The sequence below is a fragment of the Hemicordylus capensis genome, chromosome 2 (assembly GCF_027244095.1).
Source record: "Hemicordylus capensis ecotype Gifberg chromosome 2, rHemCap1.1.pri, whole genome shotgun sequence".
Classification (NCBI taxonomy): domain Eukaryota; kingdom Metazoa; phylum Chordata; class Lepidosauria; order Squamata; family Cordylidae; genus Hemicordylus; species Hemicordylus capensis.
This window is the reverse complement of record NC_069658.1, coordinates 94,363,759-94,381,243: the sequence shown is the minus strand read 5'-3', so window position 1 is coordinate 94,381,243 and position 17,485 is coordinate 94,363,759. Positions and strand designations below refer to the sequence as shown.

The 17,485-nt window shown below is 41.0% G+C and overlaps 1 protein-coding gene across 1 annotated transcript; it reads right to left on the bottom strand.

Moving 5' to 3' along the window:
- Positions 1-1,815: 1,815 nt before the first annotated feature.
- On the bottom strand, positions 1,816-15,231 carry LOC128347928 (protein FAM240B-like). The gene is made up of 3 exons (XM_053303260.1): positions 15,019-15,231; positions 9,150-9,298; positions 1,816-5,101 (listed from the first exon to the last, which is right to left on the bottom strand). The coding sequence occupies exons 2-3, from the start codon at positions 9,293-9,295 to the stop codon at positions 4,969-4,971; spliced, it is 279 nt and encodes a 92-aa protein (XP_053159235.1). The 5' UTR covers positions 9,296-9,298; positions 15,019-15,231; the 3' UTR covers positions 1,816-4,968.
- Positions 15,232-17,485: the final 2,254 nt, after the last annotated feature.

Below are 17,485 nucleotides of genomic sequence, written 5' to 3'. Positions count from 1 at the left end.
CCTATACAACTATTCTAAATAAGAAATAATTGTTCTTTTACATTGAAATGGACACAAGTTCTTACTTATCTATATGGCTAACTATGAAAAGCCTGGGTTCACCTGAACACCTCACCAATAAAATTATCTATTTATTTATCTCTTTACATTTCATTCATCAAGGATTTCAAGTTGGCAGTCTCCAGCCAAACACTGCCCAAGCTTAGACATACTTAGCTTCAGTGAAGTGTCTGGATCATATGTCCTCTGACCATGCCCTGAAACATAGGAAGCTGCCATACCGAGTCAGATCATTGGTCCATCTAGCTCAGTATTGTCTTCACTGACTGTCAGTGACTTCTCCATAATTTCTGGCAAGAGTCATTTCCAGCCCTATCTGGAGATGCCAGGGATTGAACCTGAGACCTTCTGCATGCAAGCAGATGCTCTACTACGAGCTATGGCTGAGGATGGCCCTAAGGGGACTATCTTGCAGCAGACAATGTTCACATGTGGTCACCCATCCAAATGCAAACCATGTGATGAACCCTGCCTAACAAAGGGTACAATTCATGCTCACTACGACAAGAACAGTTCTCCACCCCTCTGTGTTACAAACAAGTGGGCAGAAATTCATCAAACCACCAACCGTATCAACACTGATGTTACTCATCTATCCTGAAATGTGTGAATTTGAATAAACGAATGTAGTGGGTTTGTTTGTGCATGGCTGTCATATATGGGAAGTGTATAGTTGTGAGGAAATAAGCCCTGCAGGGGTGTAACTATAATAGGGCAAGGGGAGACAGTTGTCTGGGGGCCCACTGCCTTGGGGCCCCCCCTAGAGGCAAGTCACATGACTGACTCCCCCAGCTGTGCACCTGCCTGGGCTTCCTTCGGTTGTATTCATCCTCCAAAATTGATGTGAGTGTTAAGACCTGGAGCTACCAGAACAGCATGTCTTTCTCTAGTACCATTAAGTGACTTGCATCGTCCCTCATTTAAGATTTATTTACTTCATGAGCTGAGCTTCGGTGGTGGTGGTGGTGGGGCTTTTAAAGTCTTGTCTCTGGGCCCACTCCAACCTTGCTACGCCCCTGAAGCCCTGCCACCTCTGTGTATCCATTTTCACACACAACGTCTTGCAATGGAGACCAGGTTCTTAGCTGAGCATTAATTTCCTCACCAGCATATTTTCCACCCACTGCCCCATTGCACTTTTCACCTCAGCACCTCTGCCTCCACTGTCTTATCTTCTTCCTGGTCCTTCTCCCTGCCTTTTGAAAAGGCAGAGGGTAAGGAACAAGGAGTGGAAGGAAGTGTGGAAAAATAGAGTAGTAAGATAATCCTCCACACTTCCTTCCACTCCCTCACCCTCACCCTCCACATTTCCAATGGCAGAACGAGGAGGTGCCAGTGGCAGAGCAGTGGTGGTGGTGGCCGCAGTGGCAGCAGCAGCTGCTGCAGTTCAGAAAAGGGAAGGGAAGGGTGGGGAGTGGAGGAGGAGGAAGGCAGGGTGAGCACTGTTGGGGCAGTGGGCAATGCCTCAGCATGCTACTTCAGATGCAGTTGAAGCTTGAGCCAGGCTCAGAGGGAACCTATGCACATACAACTGTAGGTTTGTAAGCTTCATTCACAGCTTCTGCTGAGGTCATGGGTCAGGCTTAGTGAGTCCAATCTTGTTCGCCCTATCCATATATGCACATACATGGATATGTTGCAAGAATAGGGTTTCTGTCTCCAGTGACAAAGGTCCCATTTCTTTAGCAGAATAATGCCATCCACAGCCATCATCAGTTTTTTCTAATGTAATCCCCCCCCCCACCAAACTCCAAATGTTTTCCACAATATTTTAATTAAGAATGGAACAGCACAGTCAATACATGTAAGCAAATATAAGCGGTTATAGTCACGGTATCCAAGATTTTTTTCTACATGTATTGTATTTTTTTCTACATGCATTTCCCCCTTGCGGGGGAAAGTCCTTCAGAAACATGTATTTTCATAAAGAGGTTTGGATGGGTTAATTCAGGCTGGCAAATGACATTCTGCATAGCTTTCCGTGAACGTTAAGACAAATTGCATTGCTGCCTCACTGCCAAGCTGTAATTTCTATGCTTGCTTACACAGACATTCCTGACTTGAATTTTTATCTAATCCACCCATGGTCAAAACATTCTCTTTCCTCTGGTTAAAAAATCCTCCAGTGCTAGACCACAGACTATCCATCCAAAGCCATTCTGTTTTCTCTCTAGTTCTCTCCAGTACATGCTCACACTTAAGGCCAAACTAGATGTGTATGTTAAATATATGCTTGCCCTCTTTGCCTATAAAGCAGCTCTCCTTTTTATATTAAAAGGCATGCACTGAAGAAGAAGAATGAAACCTGTCCCTTGCCTCACCTCACCCTTGCCATGCTTAGCTGCTTTGTCACTAATTCCTTGGATTGGAGAATGAAATCTACTCCTTACCCCATCCTGAGGTGCTTCACACGACTGCTGTGAAGTACATCAATGTGGTCGGCGGGGAGAACAGGCTTAGCCCACTCTCCCCGCAGACGAGCAGCTGCCCGTAGCTGGGTGGCCGGATCAGCCGCCCACACAGCTGCCAGCTCCATCATGGAGCTGGCAGGGGCTGCGAGGATCCAGAAGTGGAGGGCAATGGAGCAGCAGGGAGGTACGCTGCTCCCTCAATGGGCTGCTAAAAACACTGATGCCGGCGGGAGAGAAGCAGCGGGAGGGGTAAGTGCACCTTCTCCCCTCTCTTAAAGGGAGACGCCTGCCGCCTTCGAACCAGCGGAACTGTTGGTTCTTTGAACGGATTTGGAGGCCCATAAAGGGCCTCAGAACCATAAAAGGCCTCCGAACCAGTTCTGTGCACATCCCTACTATCAGTAGTGGCTTGTGAATGTGCCGCTGGTGGGGGCGTGGTGGGAGGCACTTTTAAGGGAAAAGAAAGTCACTGCTTACCTCCGCAGCATGCCTCCCAGCAACCCCTGTGGCGGGGAATTGCCGCTACCACTCACACTCACCTGGCGTTAACAGAGCCGAGCCCCCGCCAGCAGCCAGGTAAGTGGTGGTGGTGATTCCCCGCTGCAGGGACTGCTAGGAGGCATGCTGCGGAGGTAAGCAGCGACTTTCTTTTCCCTTAAAGATGCCTCCCACCGCCTCCCCCAGCTGTGCGTTCACGAGCCGCTACTGCCTACAATCCGTACCAAGAATAGTGCTGTGTTATGCCAACTCTTCTCTGCTCTTGGGTGCCTCCAGAACAGCTGAAGATACTGGTAAGACTGTTGTCTGCCACAACCTGACCGGGGCCTATCAGGTGACCCAAGGAACTAGTAACAATTGATGTAGTACTCTTACACCACCAAAACATCTGTCGAATCAAGTTGCTGTTGACTTTCTGCCTCCTTCCTTCCTTCCTTCCTTCCTTCTTCCTTCCTTTCCTGCCACTTACTCTCTTTTTCAGCTCCCATCTTTGCCTCTCTTGGCCCAGACTAAACTCTCTGTGAACTGCTGACCTGGCAATATCTTCCACCAGCCTTCTAACACCACCTTTGACTCTGCCATTAGTTACCACCATTAAGAACTGCAGCATTTCATTTCCTTTGATGCTGCTGCAACCTAGAGCCTGACCACTCACCAGCCAGGCCTTTTGCTTTCCTCACAGAATCTGTACTGCTAGTCATCATTCCATCTCTATGAGTTGTGAACCTAGCCTGCCATGAAATATAGCTCTATTGCTGTTTTCAACATCTTACTTCCATTCCTTCTGCTGAAATAATTTTTTTTTAAAAAATCTATTGATTTAAAAACAGTATAAGTTGCAGGCTAAATAATAAAGAACCATAATAAAATCTTAGTTGCAGCTTTTTAAAAGAAGCTGAAATTTAGTCTCCCTTTCTTAATTCTCTACTGTGTGGGTTCAATTTTTTTTAAATGCAGCATTTAGACCCATGTCCCATCTGCTCTGTGGGTTTTTCCATGTAATAATAGTTCTGCCATAAAATTAAGATTTCTTAAATGTGTATAGCAAATCTTCCCCCATCCAATTATTATTTGCATTTTCAAGGGTTTTTTAATCTCTCTTCCAACATGTCTTTTGGATCTCAATGTTCTTGAGAGCTGCAACATAGGTTTTGTGCAGTTCTTTTCTATTGTTTAGCTTGCAGTTTAAATTAGTTTCAAACTGCTATGAGGGGTTATTTTATTTAGTATGATGATATAACTATAACCACTGTCCTGATGAACTAGGAATATAAGTGGCACTTGTAGAGCTCAAAATACAGAATGCAATATAGAAAACCATTCAGCTTATAAATGCTCATGGGGCAAAACTTACTCCCTTCAAATTTTGAAAAGATATGTTCTTCCATAGATTGTTCTCTGAAATACAGTCAGGAGAAGGGAGGGAGTTCAACTCCAGTAGACACAGTTATGTGAGAAGTTTTGTTATTTCCAATACATATTTGCAAGAAGCTTGTTTATCTTTTCAAAACTGCATGTGCTTCATTCTCATGAATTTGGAAGACTTCAAGAAACACAGGAGAACATGCCAGCTAAGCATTCTGAAGTTGTCCTTAGCCTTATTTAAGCACCATGTACACTTATAATGCTATATCATTATCATCACTTTGTACTCAATAAAAAACAGTCTTCTTTCTTTTCACTATATAATGCTATATAATGCAAGATGCTATCAAGGTAATTCTTAGTGCATGAACATAATGATAAACATCATTTAAAGTTGATCATAATATTTTAACAGTTAAAGTCACTTCTTTTACTAACATCTGAACTAGACTGAGCTTTTTTGGAAAGTCCTGAACTAAGTCATCTCTCTCTCTCTCTCTCTCTCTCTCTCTCTCAATGGTTTGTTTATAATTTAAAATCAATTGGAGTTACTGCTCTCATTCATAACAAGTATGTTCAAGGTAAGTTCAGTCAGTGTTAGCAAAAGGCATACTCTTGTATCTAGGCAATAATTTTAGGCAGCTGTTTTATGTATTGACTGAAAAGTTTCAATTGGCAGTAGGGCAGTCTGTCCTTTCGGCTTTTCACTGGTCTTCTGAAGCATCTTTATCCGACCTTCCAGCCTCTGGGCCCATTCATGTCGGAGCCTGGGATGAAGGAACAAACGTTCTCATCAGTAAACTTCTTGCCAAATGTTTCAAATGTCTAGCTCTTTTGAGTGATTCCAAAGCTGTCCCTTTTCTTTCATCACCATGCACTTGTCCTGTGTTAATTCAGCGTAGGTATCTCTCTTGCCTTCTGGCTTGAGACAGAGAGAGAATAGTAATGGTGTAACTCATCCTCAGTGTGAAACCTGGTGACATTGCTAGATTCCAGAGGAGTCACACCACAGGGGAAATGCTGTCATTAGAGATGTATGCTGCCTTCTCCTCTGGGTATTCTCTGGATGAAGCATAAGTGCTGTCTACTAGGAAAAGTCATATCATATGTGCATTGGAAATGACATAAAGGAAAATTGTGGTCACAGATGCTGTTTATGGTACTCCAAAGGCAAAACAAAAGCCAAGGAATTGTCAAAATAATAAATATGCATTCATTTTGAATTAAGAAGGTGTGATTTTAATGATGCATTAACCTGGCAGCTTCCCATGTGCCTGGCTAGACATTTCACGTATGGGCAGGTACACGGGAAAAGGCTCAATGAAAGTGAAAATTCCACACTCAGTGGAAGATGTGAAGGAACATCTTCAAGTGGCTTCCATTAGAGAACAAGCGTCAATGGAATTACCGCCACATGACTGAAGTAGAACTTCTGAAATAGTATATTGATCCCTGAAATCATACCCACCTGTATGCATCTTTGAGATCTACAATTTGATGTGATATTGAGAAGAAATGGATAAGCACACTAACATGGTGAAACATTATGGGCAAAACATGCAATTTCTCCACTCCCTTTTTTCGCTTTTTCAAAACATGCAATCTTTCAGCAGTGATTACTGCATGATTTAGAGTCATAAGTAAGAGAAATGGATCTACTTTGGCACAATGAGGAGGACTGAACTGTATATTATGTTAGTGGAGACTAGATGAGCTTTCCTGTGAAATTACAGACATAAAACACTCAAAAAAGGCAATGCTCTATGTCTAGAGAGAAATGTCACATTATCACAGCTCAGTATACCAGTGGGTATTGTTGTCTGGCTCCTCTGATGTCTCAATATGCATAGTCTGGGCTTTCAAAGCTGTGGGCATTTTCATTTTGTGTCCAATTCAATTAAAAGTTATGGTTTAACATTGTTCAACTTCATCTGCCCTGTAATAAAAATGATATTTGCATGGGGGTACATTCAGTAACTTAAAAATCAGCCTAATCATTTTGGAATATTGTCATTCAAAGAATATTTTCATTCAAAGAATGGTCCTTCTCCCTCTTCCTTTCTCTTTTTGGCTGATCGTTCCTTGTTGACTAGCTTGCTCACAAGCACGAGCTCTGCTAGACAAGAGCTCTGTATACTGAAAAGCCATTCTACCTTGCCTGCTGAGATAAAGGGACAGTTTGGCTTATGGATCCAAAATATGAATTTTGATAGAACTCATGGTTTTTGAAAAGGTGGTCTCAAGAGGAAATACTGAACATTATTTGGCTGCAGCTGAAATTTCAATAAAGGGCTATATGGTATTTTAAAGATGGCATAGCCAATGGATACCTGTATGGTATTTTAAAGATGGCATAGCCAATGGACATATTGATATAATTTTATACACCTCTGTCATGTCTCCCTGTAGTCACCTCATTTCCAAAATAAAAAGCCCCAGATGATGTAACCTTGCCTTATAAGGAAGGTGCTTCAGGTCCCTGGTCATCTTGGTTGCCCTCTTCTGCACCTTTTCCAGTTCTACAGTGACCGCCTTAAGATACGTTGAACTGTATACAATACTCCAAGTGTGGCACCTCCATGATAGATTTGCATAAGAGCATTATAATATTAGCATTTTTATTTTCATTCCTCTTCCGGATGATCCCTAGCGTGGAATTTGCCTTTTTTCATAACTGACATGCATCAAGTCGACACTTTCAACAAGCTGTCCACCACGACACCAAGAACTCTTTCTCCTGGTCAATCACTGACAGCTCAGACCCCATCAGTGTATATCTGAAGTTGAGGTGTTGGTTTTTTGTTTTTTGTTTTTGCTTCAATATGCGTTTCTTTACACTTGCTTACATTGAACCGCATTTGCCATTTTGTCGCCCACTCACCCAGTTTGGAGAGATCCTTTAGGAGCTCCTCACAATTCATTTATTTATTGTATTTATTGAAACTTCTTATATACCACCTCCTCCAAAGACTCTAGGTGGTAAACAACAGAAATACCAACAACAATCAATTAAAAAAATAAATAAAGGGCAAATGCCTGGCGAAACAGGTGTGTCTTAAGAAGGGCTTTAAAAGCAGCCATGGAGGAGGCTGAACGAATCTGGGGGGAGGGGGGAAGTGTGTTCCAAAGAAGAGTGTTCCAAAGAAGAACACAATCGGTTTTGGATTTCACTACCCTGAGTAGTTCAGTGTCATCTGCAAATCTGGCCACTTCGCTGCTTACCCCAACTTCTAGATCATTTATTAATAAGTTAAAGAGCTATGTTCATTGAACGTACTATGTTCTATGCATGTACCTGTGCACAGAGTACACTGTGTGGGCATAGAGATCTGTGTACAGTGTACAGATTGTATGTGGATTGAATGTAGTATGTGAATAGGGTTATGCTATCCCTTTCTCTCACTTCTTGCCTCAATAATGTAGTACTAGCACAAGGGCCAGAGAAGCTGTTTTTAAGATATCCTAGCTTCAGTTAGATATGCTAGCTTCAGTTCTGCAGTCATTTGGGTGATCCCGCCAACAGCTGATCTCAATGCATTTTTTTCATAGTTAACAACTTGGTGAATATGCCTAAGGTGGAAATATTTTCTAAAGAACCATGTCAGTTTGTGAGAACTAGAGATTTGCCATTGCTTCCTGATGACCCTGTTCTAATTAGCCCAAAGCACCATATTGCAGAGTATTGTGTTTTCCATTGTTTAAAGCATTACTCCATCCCAAAGGAACTCTTAGGTCACTGTGGTTGCTGATTTGTAAACTCTGTTAAAATATCCATTCCATGATTAGATAAACTAACAAGGCAAGGAACTCAAGATGAGAGGTGGTGGATGACTGCTAAACAGGTGGATTAGTATGGAAATAAAAGCAATCTTTCACTAGTTGTTGCAAAACATATATTGTTTGGAGATAGTTTTGAAACAGAATTGTAAGGTGCCCAGAAATATCATTAGTACTTGAATGTGTCTCTTCTTGCCAACATTAATTGATGCAAATTCATAGATGGATTTGTCTATACTTCAGCTGAAAATCTATACACTTTCTTCATGCCCAAAGTAACAAATGGAAGGCCAAATGAAACAAATGGCACATACCATTTTATTAATTTGAAACTCTCTTTGTTTTCATTAAGGGTGAAGGACTTGCCTTGCAGTGAGACAGCAGTAGCAACCCCCCCCCCCCCGCTTAAAAAAAAAGATAGTTGCACACTTACAGGCAGGGGCTGAGTTCTGTTCTTGGCTGCTTGTTTTTTGTTTTGTTTTTGCCCACAATGCCCCAGGACATTGTGGGGCTGGGGCTGGGGAGGGGGTGGGTCTGCTGCCACGTAGGAGCTCTGTCATCTGCATCACTTGTTCAAAGTGTAACAAGTGGTGGTTTTTTTTTAAAAAAATCCGAACCACTGATTTCCTGCTAAAAAGAATACCCCACATAATGGAAATGAACTGAGTTATTAAATGAATATAATTTCAGCAGTGAAAAAAAAAGAATGCAATTTAAATGAATGAATAACCAAACGAAGGGTTTAATAATGAAAAGGAATGGAGTAATGAAACAAACTAAAAATGCTGCACATACCTAATAACGTAGACCTAAACCATTTGTGAGATATGCTTGTTCAGCTTCTCCGTGGAAACCTCCAAGGAGAGAGATTCCACCTTCCCTATGCAGCACATTCCATTGCTGAACTGCAGCAGGTGCAGTTCTCAGTAGGGCCATCTGAAGGGCAGTTAATGAACAAAAGTATTGAAAATGCCAGCTTTAGGACACATGGTAACATTCCCTTGCTTAGCACTTTGCAATACAGACAAAAACACTCACTTATTCAAAGCACTTCTGGTTAATCGGGAATCTTCAATTTCCTTTTGCTTGGACTGTGTTTCAATTATTTCTTCCCAAAAATCCTTCAAGCCATGAGCATCATGGACTACCACACCACGGCGCTTGAGGCCAATATATTTATTCATTTTCTGAAAAGCAAAGCAAAGATATGCAGAACGCAACTCTTCTCTGTGGTTGTTCAGGGAATAATAAACATATGAGGAAAATTATACTTTTTAAACCTTTCTGTTATAAAATGACAAAAATAATACCCGATATGAAAATAACTGGTAACTGGTATTTAACCTTTCTGTATGCAAAATATCAGACTCCAGTTAAATGGGCTATATTATTTGGCTAATTTGGGAACAGGATTCATTGGGGATCAGCTTTAGAAAGGAAGCTGAGGTTCAGCTCATCTTTCCTTAGGTGCACCCTAATTGCTCCACTTAGAAACCTGCCTTACACTTGGGATCTGCTAATTTAGAAGTATAATGAGTTTCTCTATGACCACATGAGTTGTCATCATCATTATTTCTTGGTGGAGGTTGGTCCATGGAGCTCAGGTTTCTTCATAAGTTCCAGAAATAATAATCTAGATGTCTGAGAAGTTGGACAGTAACTTCTGATGCACTGTCAAATACAGCCATTTCTGATTCCTAGTTGAAGAAAATGTGAATATTTGGCATTTATTTGAGTATTGTATTGTTTTTATTATTATTATTATTATTATTATTATTATTATTATTATTATTATTATTATTAGTTCGATTTCTATATCACCCTTCCAAAAATGGCTCAGGTGGTTTACACAGAGAAATAATAAATAAATAAGATGGATCACAGTCCCCAAAGAGCTCACAATCTAAAAAGAAACATAAGATAGACACTAGCAACAGTCACTGGAGGTACTGTGCTGGGGTTGGATAGGGCCAGTTACTCTCCCCCTGCTCAATAAAGAGAATCACCACATTAAAAGGTGCCTCTTTGCCAAGTTAGCAGGGGTATTATATTGTATTGCATTTATTTATTTGACATATTTGTATACCACCCACTACTGTAGTCTCTAGGCAGGTTTGGCAATTCAAAGCTCAGTAAAAGTTCTCCAATTCATATAAAAATGAGTTCAGTAGCAAACAACTTAGTTGTTAACAAACATTCCTCCATTTTGGATCTTTGGGACAAGATCCAACCAAACCAAACCAATGTACTAGTGGCTGCAAGAATAGTTTTAATTAGAAACTGGAAATTGGTTATCCTGCAGAGCTACACCATATGCAGCCATGTTGCTGCACAAGAGTTGCTTCACAAGATCATACAATTGGATGCCTTGCGATTTTTCAAGTTGTTTGGCTTGCTTCGAATAGCAGACTATTTTTCAAACTTTATCTTTTTATTGAAGGTAAACAGGTTCACAGAGCTCTTGCCATTTGTGTCCACTCTATTCTACAACTAGGCAGGAAGTGGGTGTTGCCCTTAACTTCTTCCTTGTTCCTCCCATACCTAGGGTTTCCATATTCTGGCTTTCCAAATCCGGGTGCCTAATTAACATATTATGTAAATTGGCTTGAAAATAATTTTTGAGCAGAATAATGACTACGTTTTGCTCCATAACTCCGCCTCTACAAGGGCTAGAGCTTAGCTTTTTTTTTTTAAAAAAAAATGAAAGCTGAAATCCGGGCAAATCCGGGTAGACTAAGCGGTCTGGGTGAGATGCTTAAAATCCGGGTGAAACCCAAAATTCCAGGGGGCATGGCAACTCTACCCATAGCCCATACTTTAACTAGTCTGCCTCCAGTGGCTCTTTTAATATTGCTACAGGGACCACTCCTGGTCCATGTAGCTGCTCTTTTGCGCAGCTGCATGGCTGCATGTTTTAGAGCCCTGCAGTGGTGCAGGCAGGTCTCGCACCATCCATGTTATGCTGTGAGGCATGTCAGCCACTATAATTACATTGTTCTTTAAAGTGGCTGACATTCTAACTAAATTACTCCATGGAAGTCCAATTGAAATTAAGTCTTCTTTTACTGTAACTCCTGAATAGCACTACTGAGCAACTGAGTCTGGATATCACCCAGTCTTTGGAGTAACATGGATGGATACATTGACAGAGTTGATTTGACCAAGAAACAGTCTGGCTTTCATGGATTCTCACAGAAATTGCTTTCTTTTGTTGCTATCAATGAAATAAGAGAGCCAGCATAGTTTAGTGGTTAGAGTGCTAGACTAGGACTGGGGAGACCTGAGTTCAAATCCCTATTCAGCCATGAAACTAGCTGGGTGACTCTGGGCCAGTCACTTCTCTCTCAGCCTAACCTACTTCACAGGGTTGTTGTGAGGAGAAATCTAAGTATGTAGTACACTGCTCTGGGCTCTTTGGGGGAAGAGCAGGATATAAAATGTAAATAATAATAATAATATCTAGTTTTCTTATGTAAATTAAATATATTGTAGTATGGGGTGGAAAAAGAGCCGATTTAAAAAGAATCCACAAAAGCTGCATTTGTGTGTGGTGAGAAGGAGGATAACCACAGTTTTCTTATCTTTCTGTCAGCACAGCTGTGGTGACAGTGTCCAAGAATGTTTCAAGATTTATGTACAGTGCATAATTCTGCTCAGTGTGAAATATTTTTAAAAGTCTTCTCCCCCTTATATTAGAGGGAGGGACTTTTTAAAAAAAGGAATTTCTTTGTCATGGAATGAATTGAACTATTTCTGCTCATTATTGAGAATTAGCCCAAATTTGTCTTTGACTTGGTTTTTAAGTGAAGTAATCTGTGTTGACTATTATTGTAAAAAACAAAAACAAAACAAAATCCAGAACGGAAAATATCCTCTTCATTCTTCATGGCACTGAATTAAAGCATCACCAAACAAAGCTGTGAACACCAGTACTATTGTGTGCTGCTAACACTAGTGTTGAATTTTATCTAGCAGTCTTTTTATGTTTTGTTACTTAGAAGTTTATCCCTGTGGGGATCCTGTAGAGAGCGTGGGGGCTGGAGTCAGAAAGGAAAGGGAGGGAAAGGAGAAGAAGAAAAACGTCTTCTTCAGAAGTTTCTGAAAAACTTTAGTTAAAACACGCGAGATTGTGTGTTTAATTAAGGGTTGATTCTGGTGATCTGGTTGAAGGGTTGATTCTGTTGATCTTCCATCTGACCGCTGTGACATGTTTGCTAGGTTTTTCGCTGATAAAGTTGCTCGCCTTCGGTCAGAATTGGATTCCAATTGCTCAGTGTCCATTGAGGTAATACAGGCTGGGTCTTGTGTTACTATCTGGGATACCTTTGAGCTTGTTGAGGTGGATGATGTGGGCAGGATTCTCTCCAATGTGGACACAGTGGCTTCTAGCTTAGACCCTTGTCCCTCCTGGTTTGTTAGGGCTGCGAGGGAGAATGTTCTCTCCTGGCTTCGGGAGACGGTTAATTCCTCTCTTCAGGAGAGGTTTGTTCCATCAACCCTACAAGAGGTGGTGGTCTACCCTCTTCTGAAGAAGCTTTCTCTTGACCCTGATAATCTGGATAACTATCGTCCGATCTCCAATCTTTCTTTGCTTGGTAAGATTTGGAGAAGGTGGTTTGTGCTCAGTTGATAAGAATCCTTGAAGTGGATCCCTGCCCCTCTTCTTTGGAACACCCCCCCCCCCCGATTCATTCAGCCCACTCCTTAGTTGCTTTAATGGCCCTTCTTAAGACCTACCTGTTTTGCCAGGCATTTGACCTTTAATTTTTTAATTGTTATTGGTATTGTTGTGGTTCACCACCTAAAGTCTTTGGAGGAGGTGGTATATAAGAAACTCTAAATAAATGAATGAATAAGACTGCTTTGTATTTACGAGGGAAACCATTATAAAAACTAGCTCAGATTTTGAGTTTTCCTCTAAGAAGGCATAGGCACTTGCTAGGCCCTTCTCAGACAAAGAGAAAAAACTCTTATAAAGTGTTTCTAAACTGTCACATATTTTAAAAAGCATCTAAATAAGATTAGAATACAATACAGTAAGATGCAAACCACACCTCTAATCTTGTGTACATCATTTATCAATATCTATCAGCCATGATAGCTAAAGGGAACCTCTGTGTTCCATCAGCTTGCAGGGGGACAAACAGCAGGGAGCACCATTGCCTTCATTTCCTGCTGCCGGCTTCCAAGCATCTGGTTAGCTACTGTTGCAAACAGATGAACATTCTGTATGATACAATAAGGCTCTTTATATATTCTTATGGATGCTATTTTGAGGGATTTACCATGCTGTGTTTCCTGATAGCTCAGTTCACAGAGAAACAGCCCGGGGGTTAGAAACAGAGACCAGATTCAATAAATAGCACCTATTACATTCCTCACTGCAGGCATTGTCACCACAAAATGTGGGATCTATCAAAATAACCATAAGAAGGAAGCAGGGAGGCAGGCAGAGAGAGAGAGAGATTGAGATCCTTTTTTGATTTGTTTCTGTGTATAAGTGAGTGCTATTGGTATCATACTTTGACCAGTGCCCTATTCATACTTTATGTTCAACATACATACAACCTGTGCACAGTGTAGCACATGTAGATCTGTATGCATTTAACAGTCATTCATGTGAATGTTTAAAGCACAGTACATTTCCTATCTGTACCCTGCATTTGAGGGGGCCTCTACCCGGGTTCACTTTGAATGTGAACATATTTACAATCATGTATACAAAAACATGTACATGTGTACAGCATAGGGAAAAAACCAGTATAGAAACTGCATGCATGATTTTTGTCTCAAATATGCAATTCATCACAGTGTGAGAAAATTGCAGTGTGGTATTTAACATTTTTCTAAAAATACAAAAACATGCCTTTCCTTCATTTGAAAACTAGGAGTACAGCGTCACATTCTGTGGAAGTCAGTGACATACTTCTGTTGAACAACTTGAATATAATAGATTTTGAGTTTCTGCTAAATGTACTGTCACAGTGGCTGAGTTCAGTTTGGGACAAGTAGACCATCTTCATGCTAAACTCATGAAATGCAGACAAGGTTTTTTAATAGCTAATTAGCTTAGAGCAATGAGTCTGCAATGGTTTGATTCAGCCTTCATAGCCTCATGGGACAAATCAATGAAATAAGCTGTTGCTTAAAATAAAGGCAGCAAACTGATATCCAGCTCAGTTTTGACTGCGTGAAAGTGTTTGTATATTTAGACTAAATATAGTTTAAATACAGTTTAAATATATATTTAAACGTAGCTGAGGCAGCTAGGTGAGGCAGCTTGAGTATAAATTCATAAGAGATAACTGAGATGTAACCCTCCCCCCATATATAACCTAAAATGGCTAAGGAGAATAAAACCTTTTGAGTTTAAGAAGCCTTTTACATGCCTTTAGTGCAGTTTTACCCCCATTAACACTTCTAAAGCCCTTCAGTAGACTCTTTCAGACAAATTACTACTCCAGTGACAATAGGTGAGTGTTTGTGTGCTTATAATGAAGCCATTGAATAGCAATGGAATTATTATTCAAATATGTGTTCAATTAAAAAAATCACAAAGACTTTCCATATGTTGTTATGTACAAGGATGAGCTAGAACTGGAATCCTATTAATCACACCCTTTAGGGTATCTCTGAGGTGCTAAATTTTAACTGTGTGTATTGACAATCTTTGAAATTCTACCTTAACATATTGTTAGAAACACCAATGTAAAATTTCAGATATGAAGGATAGCAACTAAAGTAGGTTAGAAAAGACAAATACTACATTAAAATGCTAGTAACACAAATAAGGACATATACTTGTCTGAATAATTGATTGCATTAAAAAGATTAGAAGAAAATCTCTTACTGTGTTACATACTGCAAGATAATGTAATAATAATCGATCAAATAATTAAAGGCTTACTTTAATATATAGAAATTTCCTCTTCTGCCAGAACACAGGCTTTCTGGAGTTAGTTTTGAAATGTTCTACTTTCACCTCCAGGATCCTGTCTTTCTACCAGACTCAGTGGCCTGTGTGAACCATCAAATATCTTTTCTCCTGCCACTCAATTTTATTTGGGTTTGGTGACATAGGCTATTTTTGAACCATTTCAGCAGAAGGCAAAGAAACTAATCTCAGTCTGTAAAGTCTACAACACATGAAGTGGAATGGCCAGACAGCTACAAGGCAGGCATCAACTGAATGCCACATTTGATCTATGCTATAATTTCTGGCAAGTGTCACTGATGTCATAACTTGGCTCAAGGGAAACAGTTATTCTTTGACAAGTGCACATCTTAGGAACATGATACCATGTGACTAGCAGGAACACAGTGCTTGTCCCCTCCAAGAAAACAGAGAGATCTGAACAGTGTACATCGTATAACACAGCTTGTTTGAGGATTGTGTTAACCGAGTGAGTGACAGAAGGTTTTTTTCCCCCATGTTCTTTTGAACTGCTACTCAGTATGAACACCTGGCTGCTTGCACGACAGGACTCCAGCTAAGCTGTTAATGCAGCACATAGTAAAGGAATCTCAACTCAACTCAAGGGCAGCCTTTTAAGAATGTATCACAAAATGTAGCACACTCTCCTGCCATGATGAATGAATAAACAGGGACTTTTCTCTGTCTGCGTGCTAGAGGTCAGATTCTGCCCTATTTCTCATGATGAGCATTTCTCCAATTACTTGTTTGGAACAGATAAGGTGCCACTCATCCTGCTTAAGAAATATACCCTATCTATATATTTATTTCTCCTAGGTGTACCTGTCGCTAATCCCATGCGTGGCGGCTCTTGCAAGAGTTTGCAAGCAGCTGCTGATTAGCAACGGGACGGGGAGAAAATAGGGATGCCAGCTGCCAGCGGGTGCTAGTGGGCTGGGAGCAGCAGGCAGCGGTGGGCTGGCTGCTGGGAGCAGCAGGCAGCAGCCCACTGGGAGTGGGCAGTGGCGAGCTGGCCCGGCTGCCGGGAATTGGCAGGCGGGTGGGAGGAGGTGGCGGGCCAGCTTTTGGTCAGCCCACCAGCCAGGAACCGCGGGCAGGGGGGAGAAGCGGGGCAGGGGGAGAACTGGGGCAGGGGAAGAAGCAGGCGTGGGGGGGGGGGGAGAGAAGTGGGCCAGCAGAGGTGCAGATGTTCTGCGCTCAGCCCAGCTAGTTTTAAAATATTTGTTCTCTCAGATTTCCAGAGCTCTCTTCAGTGCCCAAATCTATGTACAATTTATAGCTAAATACTAGGGGGGTTGTAACTGCTATGGATATTTGCAATTATTGGTGAATTAGTTCCATTTTTCATAATACAAACTGGAACTCAAGCATTGTCAAAGGCAGCCAATACTTTGGTTTTGACTGTGAACAGGTAAACATTATTTATTTATTTATTATTTATTTATTTATTATTAAAACTTTTATACCGCCCTTCTAAAAGGCTCGGGGCAGTTTACATTAAAACACCATTAAAATCAATTAATAATTAAACAAAAATTATAAAACATAAAACAATGATTAACAATTAAAAACATCATAAAACAACAATTAAATAATCAGAACAATTTAAAAACAAATTTTAAAAAGCTGAGAAAGCCTGGTTGAAGAGATGTGTTTTCGGGTGTTTTCTGAAAATTGCCAGAGATGGGGAGGATCGTATCTCAGCAGGGAGCGCATTCCACAATCTCAGGGCAGCAGCCGAGAAGGCCTGTCTCTGTGTAGCCACCAAACGAGTTGGTGGCAACTGGAGACGGACCTCTTCAAGTGACCTCAGCGGCCGGTGGGGCTCATAGCAAAGAAGACGCTTTCTTAAATACCCAGGGCCTAAGCCGTTTAGGGCTTTATAAGTTATGACTAGCACTTTGTATTTTGCCCGGAAACCTATTGGCAGCCAGTGTAACTCCATCAACAAGGGAGTAATGTGGTCTCTCCGAGATGACCCAGAGACCAACCTGGCTGCCGCATTCTGAACATGAAAATGTTCTGCTGAGTCCATCTTGTACAGCATCTTGTTCCTATGCTAGATGCCCTTGGGAAGGCCATGGATAGGACATGAAGGAAATAGCCCACTCCTGTTGTTGCTATCTTGTAATTAGTATTCAGTGATTTACTGACTTTGAACATGGAGACTCCATATAGCCAACATGGCTTCATTCCTTTTTTGTTTTGCCTGTTATACATGTTGCTTCCTAAAGGAATACATACTGGTGGATTCCTGAAAGATTATTCCATAAGAGAACTGGAGATTCTTATTTCCTTCCTTTTAAAACAAGTATGACATTTATTTATTAATTATTATTTTTATTAGATTTATATACCACCCTTCCAAAATGGCTCAGGGCAGTTCACAGCACGTTTGACAGAATGTCAGTTAGTCCATTTTATTTTTGAATTGGCCGCT